Source organism: Fulmarus glacialis, unplaced genomic scaffold (genome assembly GCF_000690835.1).
Source record: "Fulmarus glacialis isolate BGI_N327 unplaced genomic scaffold, ASM69083v1 scaffold16229, whole genome shotgun sequence".
Lineage (NCBI taxonomy): Eukaryota > Metazoa > Chordata > Aves > Procellariiformes > Procellariidae > Fulmarus > Fulmarus glacialis.
In genome coordinates, this window is record NW_009231546.1 from 2,865 (window position 1) to 12,499 (window position 9,635).

General features: G+C 40.7%; 2 protein-coding genes across 2 annotated transcripts in view; both read left to right on the forward strand.

The window, feature by feature from the left end:
* PEX26 (peroxisomal biogenesis factor 26) overlaps positions 1 to 99 on the forward strand; it is a gene marked incomplete at its 5' end in the record, with an annotated part of 2,705 nt that extends 2,606 nt beyond the window's left edge. Inside the window, one exon of the mRNA XM_009584625.1 lies at positions 81 to 99. Coding sequence (XP_009582920.1) covers positions 81 to 99 — 19 coding nt within the window. The remainder of the gene's footprint in view (positions 1 to 80) is intronic.
* Positions 100 to 3,945: 3,846 nt separating this feature from the next.
* On the forward strand, positions 3,946 to 8,534 carry LOC104081763 (tubulin alpha-4 chain-like). The gene is made up of 5 exons (XM_009584622.1): positions 3,946 to 4,045; positions 5,362 to 5,575; positions 6,383 to 6,531; positions 6,951 to 7,629; positions 8,260 to 8,534. Exons 1-5 carry the CDS (start codon positions 4,043 to 4,045, stop codon positions 8,532 to 8,534), a joined length of 1,320 nt encoding a protein of 439 aa, XP_009582917.1. The 5' UTR covers positions 3,946 to 4,042.
* The last annotated feature ends 1,101 nt before the right edge of the window (positions 8,535 to 9,635 follow it).

Below are 9,635 nucleotides of genomic sequence, written 5' to 3' on the forward strand. Positions count from 1 at the left end.
GTATTTTCTCCAAGGCATAGGCCTCCAATTCAAGACTAAGTGTCTTCTGTCACAGAATGCGTTTTTCTCTGCTGCTGTAGAAGTGTTGCCTTGTCTTGAGGATGTTATCAGGCTTTTCAAGGACTGTTGAAATCAGCGTCCTAATTGAGATGATCACCTGTGAACTCCTGTGCAGTGATACCTTCGTTTCTTCAGACAGGGAATGGTGTTGTATGAAGTTTGAAACCACACCAAATATTCCTGATATTTTGCTTGGCTCTACAGCACCGTTCTGTCCAACACCAGAGTAAAGCCACGCCTTCTGTAATCTATAACCGAATAAGAATCCTTCTTTTCAAACACTTTGCTGTGGATGTAGCTCTTGAGTGAGGGCTGTGTAGCCAGTTACGAACTATGGAAGAAGGTTTCATCCTTGCAAATGCTGGGCAGTTCTCCGAACAAGTGAAGTAGTTTTCCTGGCGGCATGACTGTAAAAGGCAACGGAGTACCAATAATTAGGGGAATATTCTGTTTTGCCTGACATCTGAAAAGCCCAGTTCTTGCAGCATGGGATTTAGGACAAGCATGTGGAAGAAAAACACTGGAGAAAGTGAAGCCTATTGCATTTTGAAGGCCATGGTTTCTCTTGTGACTGATGCCTCCTTATACAGGTGCTCTTGATTTTAGTCATATTTAAGCCAGAAAGCCAAGGTGGTGGGCCACAAAGACTATTGTGCTGCACCTACTCTTCTTAAATGCAAATTACAGCACTTTTGCTTGCCTGATGCATAGCAATTCTTAGGAGCATGTGGTGGTGGTAAGGAAGTAGACTTATTTTTTTAAACTATATTCTATATTATTGTCTCATTGAACAACTGAAGTTGTTGCATTGTTTTACTCTTTAAAAAAAAATATGCAGATGTCAAAAAGTCTCCGTATATCTAGAATTGCCCCCCTGCCCTCAATATCTAAAGTCCTGCGTTACATGGGAGCCATTTAGCAATGCTCTATCATTCAGAACAGAAGTTTATTAATAGGTAGAAAGAGATACTTCCCAAAACCTTCCCCAGATCTGTGGCAAGAAAATTATTATCGTAGAAGATCTATCACCAGACCGACCCGTCAAAAAGTCTCCGTATATCTAGAATTGCCCCCCTGCCCTCAATATCTAAAGTCCTGCGTTACATGGGAGCCATTTAGCAATGCTCTATCATTCAGAACAGAAGTTTATTAATAGGTAGAAAGAGATACTTCCCAAAACCTTCCCCAGATCTGTGGCAAGAAAATTATTATCGTAGAAGATCTATCACCAGACCGACCCTATTTCTGACCACTTGGGGCAGCAATTGGAGGTTTGGGGTAGAACATTAATTTCTTCTCCATCCATCCACGTATCATCGATTGACAAAGGGTAGATTCCAAATGAGAGAGCACTGACCTACTTAAATACTGCTTTCACTGAAGCAAACTGTTGTGTGCTGGAGAGGACAAGTTAAAGGCAAGGAGTCTTTGTGGCAAACAAATAGCCCAGCATCTGTGCCAAAAGGATGCAGGCTGACTGATGTCAGCCCAAACTACAAAACGTTGAACAAAACAGCCTTTTTGGTGGGCAGATTCTATCCAACACACCAAACCTGTGAAAAGTAGCCAATATAGATCCCAGTGTCGTGTCTTACAACAGCAGTCGCCTTCAGGTTGTTCTTTTGTCTCTAGCAGTAGCCATACACTGAGGTGGTGGCTATTTCAGTTTTCTTCCCAAGGATAGCAGGCTGTTGGTGCCTTCAAACTGTGTGCAATCTGTTGCTTTGCTATCTACCAGGACGCTTTGAAAACAGTCTGCATCTTCACTGCTAAAAATAGTTCTGTGTCTGTTTCTTCTTGAATTATCCCAATAGAGAAATACTCCAACATTAGTGTCGGATAAACTGGGGCAGGTCATTCATGAATGCACTAACAAGTTGTCTCGAGTAAAAACGAAAACAATCCCATATCCCTGCCCAAAGTTTTTGTCTCTGCTAGGACTTTACAGCAGGGTAAGTAGCACATAATGCTTCACCATATTAAAAAGTTATTTCTTAAATACTCTGCGCACGTAGGGAAGAGCTGCTTTTGATATTGCTAGATGGTTCTTGTAATCCAACTGTAAGTGTAGTTCCAACTCTGCAACCAACAGTTGATGCGAAACCAGGTAGAATAAAACACAGAAGCTCTTCCGGAGTTGAGCTCTTTCAAGAAATGACTAGGTTGTCTACTGGACCCCTACTTTGAAAGGCCTCACCTTAAGTCCTTTGTAAGCCAGTTAATGAAATAGCAAACTTCACTCTGAAGTCAGGCCCAATTCTCACCAAATTGACTGTTTAGGTAACAACCATTTTTTGCTCTAGTTTTCTATTAACATTTTCAGTTAGATGGCAGAGATGCAATTTTGGAGGTTGGGACCAGTGGTCTGAGCAGGCCATACATAACCATACATTATGTTTAGAATGCTGTTAAATGTCATAGCCACTCATTTACCAGGACTTTAACATTCAACTTGATTTTAAGTGCAGGCTGGTAACCTTTACTGGTTTTTGAGTACTACTGATTTTGCATTTGTATTGTATTTAATTCATCATGAGAGGGCAAGAAGGCAGAAACAAGCGATTGGGGGTTTTTTTGCTATTAAAACTGAAACTGCAATATTTAATTTTCACAGTAAAGTGACTACTGATTTACCTCTTCGTGGAGTTGCTTATTTGTGCTGTGATTGAGTATATGAAAACGTTTGCGTTTAATGTATTGATACTCTACAGTTTTCAAATGATTTCTGGAAATGTTTCACTACGTGTCCTCATTGTACAGGCATATTTTAATTAAGTTGAGGACTTGTTCAGTGTGAATCTGATGAGATCTAATCAACCGATGATGTTGGTAGGGTATAAATCTGCATTTTCATAGGAGTTCAGAGAGTGGCAATTACTTTCTGTGAAAGATCCAGCATATTTTTTTTTTAAATATGTGTCTCTGTGTACCTTGGGATGGCCAAGACCAGTACTACTAAGAATAAAGTACCTGGTATTTATCTTTAGCTGTGTTTTTCCCTGCACTCTCATTATATCATGGAGGGAAAAGACATAGCCATGGGGATCCTACTGTTTAAGCCTTATCAGAGAGAATGTGTGTGTGTGTGCGGCCATGTGTGTGTGAACTTTCTGCTATTAGCTCCAGATACAGGAGCAAATTATAGTTCTGCTTTTTTGTTTTGCCATTTTCTTGCTAGATGCAAAAAACTTGTATTGGCCCATATGGTAGGCAGCTGAAAGGCTGAAGAACAGTTGTCTATAATCAGATGAACAGAGGTCACAAAGATAAGGAATGGCTGGCAGAAAGAGAAGGTTTGGTGCCTTAGCACCAGGAGACAAGAAGATAATCCAGTGTACCTTGTCCACAAATGATCAAATAGTCAGTCAAGTGAAATTCCTTGCAGTTCAACCTGTTCCCCAGCTCATTCAGTCAGTGGAACTTAGGCAAGTTAACTCCATGTCCACCATTCATCTACAGATGCCTTTGTCAGAAAGATGCCATTTAAAAATTATGCTGCCTTTTGAAAGTGTAAATGAAGAAATTCTGAAATGGTTAATAATCTTTTAAATGAGTTATCAGTAGCATGTTCACCAGTTGTTAGAGTTTTAAGGAACGAAACCAGTTATTTGTGAAGACGCTCTGTATGTGTTAAAATTCTGGTTACTAGTACCAGTTGTAATTTTCTTGTTTTTTTAAAAAAACCCACAAGGTTTAGCTTGGAGAATTAACTGGGAAGACTTGCTTAAGAACAGACTTTAGGGCTGGGTCCTGTACATGGGTGAGAGCAGGCTGCTGGTGTAAGAGGTGAGTGGGCGGAATGGGTCGGTTGCCCAGGAGAGATTATGACCTCTCCTGCCTACACTGTGATGTTGCGGGGCCCCGGCAAGCGAGGTGTGGATGCCATGCCACCTTGCACCAGGCTGACTATACAACAGTAGAAACATCAGTAACCAAAGCTGCTGCTACCACCAATCAAGAAAGGAAGCACGCAGGAGAAACCATGGTAAGAAAAGAATCAGATTATTTTATGAGATAATGAGCAATGACTTTGGCCTTCTGTTTCCCCCTACTCTGGTCAAGATCTGAGTGAAGGTGGGAAGGTTGAAGTGACTTCTTTTGCTTCATTTTGGGGGCAGCAAATGTTGCTCACAGTGTACAAACAAACGATTGTATTAGCTCCTTGGTAAATAAATTTAGAATCCAATACGTGTTAGTAAATTTATTATAAGGGAAGTTATATGCAGAAAAAGAAGGATGGGCTTGGAACTTACTTTTCTTCTTTGGGTAGAAGCTACTCTGGATGTACTTTGAATACAGTATGTTTAACCTGTATTAATGGCCTTTTCCTACTGCTTATGAGTATTAAGAGCAAAGAAATGTGGACATTTCCCTAGATACTCCATAAGACTGGATGGGAATCATCTGCGGAAAGATTCACATTCAAATATACCGTGTCCAAAAAGAGTGTTTTTCAGAGAACCCTTTAAATTCACAGTACTTGGGAGTCTGCATAGCAGTCTATAGAAGGAGGCACACTTCTTTTTCTTTTAGAATATGATATTATATTTTGTGTTTCAGATTTCTGTTATTAAACTATGTGCATGACACAATAATAAACACTTTAGAAACTGGTTATTGACTGAACAGCCATGATTACAGAAGTGTATGTATGAGAAGGATTTCTCGGGAGATTAATTTAGACTAACATGTAAAGAGTACCAAGTCCCCTTGAGTATCAAGTTAACTTTTCACATGTTAAATTGAATTAAAAGTACCCAGAGAATGGGCCAAAACAATCAGTGGTTGAAATGAATTAAGGTACTAAAGGCACCTTAATTCTTGTTCCTTTGACTTCTACAAACCTGTTTTCCACCTGTCCAACACACATGTTCAACAGAAGGTTGAGAGATCAGAAGATAACATCATTCCCTTTGCTTTATCTATGTATCAATAAGGCAGGGTAGCTGTGTCTTGTCCCGGATAACTAGACTTGGCTCATATTCCTTAGCTGTTTTTTATTTTGTGTACCTATACACAGTTTTTCTATCTGTATGGGCTTATGTGCACTTACACGTAGATCCCGTGTACTGTACACCATGCGTAGGCATGGCTGCAAATCTCTAGCTGTTGTGATTATTGTTTCTTTCTATGCACAGCAAAATATTTTTCTTCCTATTTGTAAATAAGTGTCAGAATATTTTCCATTAATTCCAGTCTTGTGGAAAATTTTGTAATCATTGGTTGATTTGGGGTTTCAGGTAAGATCAGCTTATAGACTTTTAGGATATTCACTGGTCCTTACCATTCCTCCCCTTTCAGCGTGAGTGCATCGCTGTTCACATTGGCCAAGCCGGAGTTCAAGTTGGCAATGCGTGTTGGGAACTCTTCTGTCTGGAGCATGGCATTCAACCAAATGGCACCTTCATCGACCAACCCAGCGATGATGAGTCTTTTGCCACATTCTTTAGAGAGACAAGCTCTAGAAAATACGTGCCCCGGGCTATTATGGTGGACTTGGAGCAAACTGTAATAGGTCAGTATAGAACTAATCTTGGAAAACAGAAATTAATTAACTCTTCTGGGTGCCAAAGTTCAGATCACTGAATAGCAGGACAATGCCCTTACCATTAGGGATGATCCCAGCGTGCAGGCAAAACGTACAGATTTTAAGTTTTTAATACCAGGTACTACTAAAAGCTCTGTTATTCTCAATGAAATGATGAAAACTGGACTGCACTCTGTCATGGGTGCTCTACTAATAATTAATAAAATTGAAAGTTTACTATTGTTTAAACCTCCACTGGTTATGAGTACAATTTAGCTTTCTCGAAGAGATTCCTTTTTGGTCTTTTTTGTGGTGGTATTTTTTCCTTTGCTAACTGATGGAAAATGCTTTCTTTACATTCAGATACAAGAAAGGAGCATGAAGAATCAGACAACAGAAGTGTCCTGACAGATTTTCAGGGGAGACCACTGTTTTACTCTTGCAAATCTCCTCTTTTTCCAGTCATTCCCCTGAAGGTTCTGATGGATCTTCACCTGATCAGTATATAGAGCTGAAATTTTACCACAGCATGGCACAGCCCTCATTTGATAAATTAATTCATTCGTATAACACAGCAACTTACACTTAGAGCAGAGTCCATTTTTTTTTTTTTTTTCAAAACTGAACATCAAAACATCATCTCGGATGATACTGCTCACGTCTGTACTTTGTTTTTCAACATACAGATCTTCCATACCATTTTCTGCCAACATAAAATGCTCCATTTGTTTTGCAAACATTGTCAACCTTTGTGAAGTATCTCTTCCAAGCTTACGCTTTTTCTCTCTTGTTCAGATGAAGTGCGGACTGGCACCTACCGGCAGCTTTTCCATCCAGAACAACTGATCACTGGAAAGGAAGATGCAGCAAATAATTATGCACGTGGCCACTACTCTGTTGGCAAAGACAAAATTGACATAGCATTAGATCATATCCGCAAGCTGGTATGCACTATTACATTGGAAGCAAGACGTTAGGAGGATGGGAGGGGAGATAAACACCACATGCTTTTTTTTTTTTTTTTTTTTTGATAGTGGTTCTCGTTTTGCTTTTACTATTGTCATTGGCTCAGAACAGAGAAATGCAGATCCCGGATGTCCCATCTTAATTTTCATATGAATGGAAGACTTAAATGGAAAACCTCAAATATTGCTATAGCATTATTATTGTAAGAAAAAAAAATCAGTATTGCTCTATTGATACTCTAGCCTGAGATTTACAGGGGAAAACAGACAATGAGAATTTTCTGGGAAAACTGCTGACTTTTCTGCTGTGCACTGGGTGTGGGTGTTGCTGTCTCTATTTGAGGGTGTAATTTAAAGATACGTTTACTTATTCTTTCACTTTTCCTGTTGGCTTTCAGGCTGATGCCTGTTCTGGGCTGCAAGGATTCCTGATCTTCCACAGCTTTGGTGGGGGTACCGGCTCTGGCTTTACCTCCTTACTGATGGAACGCCTCTCCATGGATTACGGAAAAAAGTCCAAACTGGAGTTTGTCATCTACCCAGCTCCTCAGGTCTCCACCTCTGTGGTGGAGCCCTACAATTCCATCCTGACTACACATACCACCCTGGAGCATTCGGACTGCGCCTTCATGGTGGATAATGAAGCCATCTATGATATCTGCCGACGAAATCTGGACATCGAGCGCCCCACTTACACTAACCTGAACCGCCTCATTAGCCAGATTGTCTCCTCCATCACTGCCTCGCTGCGCTTCGACGGTGCCCTCAATGTGGATCTGACGGAGTTCCAGACAAACCTGGTGCCCTACCCACGCATCCACTTCCCCTTAGTGACCTACGCCCCCATCATCTCCTCTGACAGAGCATATCACGAGCAGCTCTCGGTGGCTGAAATCACCAGCTCCTGCTTTGAGCCCAACAACCAGATGGTGAAATGTGACCCAAGACATGGGAAGTACATGGCCTGCTGCATGCTCTACCGTGGCGACATAGTTCCCAAAGACGTCAACGTAGCAATTGCTGCCATCAAGACCAAGAGAACTATCCAATTTGTTGACTGGTGTCCAACAGGCTTCATAGGGCTGCCATGAACTTTTTTCATGTTTAAAGGGCAAATTCAGTCTAGCGGTAAATATTAAAATAAATGGGAGCATATACAGTTATTCTGTATTCAGTAACAGGAGAATGTCAACCCTATAAGACTTTAAACTTAAAGAAATTGCATTTTAGAAGAAAGATCAAGGTAAGGCTTATACTCTAAAGACACTGAGACACTTGAAAGTGTCCTTCATGAGATTCAAAAAACGAAACCAACCAAACAAGAAAAAACCCAAAAGTTATCAATAATATATTGTTGGCAAATGAAACATTTCTACATCATCTCCACAAAGAGATTTTTTTCATTGTCCCCGATATTTACATGCATACTGACATATTTTTGTAAGTTTGTCTTCATTTAGAGTCCAGTTCTTGTTGGTCTCCCTTTTTTTTCCCCCCTCCCCCCTTGAGTGAGGGTAAGGAAATGACTTTTGCACAAAAAAGTAGCTTGTATGACATTAGACTTAACACTGATGTGGTTTGAGTTTTTCCCTAGCTCTCTTCCTCCCCCCACCAATGGTTTTACAATTTTCTTACCCTGTTTATTGTCTAATTTCATCCCTTTTCTCAAACTCTTTTTATTCTTCCATCTTTTCTATTGTTATTTGCAGGTTGGGATCAACTATCAGCCTCCTACAGTTACACCAGGAGGAGACCTAGCACAGGTTGAGCGAGCAGTCTGCATGCTGAGCAACACGACAGCCATTGCAGATGCCTGGGCAAGGCTTGACCACAAATTTGATCTGATGTTCGCCAAGAGAGCTTTTGTGCACTGGTATATTAGTGAAGGCATGGAGGAAGGAGAATTCTCAGAGGCCCGAGAAGACCTGTCTGCCCTGGAGAAGGACTATGAAGAAGTGGGAAATGACTCATTGGGAGAATAAAATAAGGGAGAGGAATCTTAAAATTCACTCTGTCCTTTTCCGTGCATAAGATTGTCTCTACATCTCTTTTTTTCACGTGGCTGCATTTCTGCTTGTCTCACATACACCAAGTCCATTGCCATCTTAGTAGACTATAAAGAGGATAAGGTCTCCACTAGGACATCACAAGACAGTAAACGCAGGATATATGACCAGCTAATCATTAGTCATTAGTCGCTTTGCCTCAGAGGGTGACAGGCTTCATATTTTTTGCTGATATATCCTGAAAGGATCTCTCTCATCTATACTGTCATTTATTCAATGCAAAGATACAGTCATGTAGCTGTAATATTATTTGAGGAACTCGTGCTTCAAAATGTCCCACATAATTGCTACGGACACTACGTAAGGAGAAGTTACCTACAGTGCTCAGTCTTTATTTCATACTAATTCGAAACATAATGTTTGTAAAGCTGTGAGATGCAGTGAGAACTCTGTTGGTGCCAAGAACATACAGATTGTCCTAGTGCCCTTGCTTCTACTGTGGAAGGTGGTTAGAAGGTGTGATTTTGCCAGCTGCCATGAGTAGGGGCACAATTCAGGTACTCTTAGCTTCAGCAGGAGTAAACTGTGTAACAATCATAACTGGATTGGTCTGGAGGTGCAAGTATGCTGACAGTTCTGTTGTAACTGCTAAATGAACAACATCTGTGACAAGAGTTAAGGGTCTTAAAATGACATGCAGGAAAGAAGCATTACCAGCTCCATCAGACTTACTGAGATCACCATAAATCAGAACCATGACAAAAAATGTGTGTGACAGGTATAGGTGGGATGTCTAAGAACGCCAGCTACGACTTCACAGCTTAAGTCTTCATAAAGTATATTTTTGTATATTCCCATTGTTTTAGGATTTTAGAACAATATATTGTTAAGGCATGCAGGCAGGTGGCCAGCCATGGCCTGAGGTTAAACTGATAACAAGAGAAACTGTTGGATGTTGCAGATAATGGAACAGAAAAAGTGGCTGGCCAATCCTAACCTGTGTCTAAAGTAATGAGGTAACGGCAGGAGAAGCTACCAGGTATTACATACAGTGAAAGGGGAGTTTTGGGGACCCCT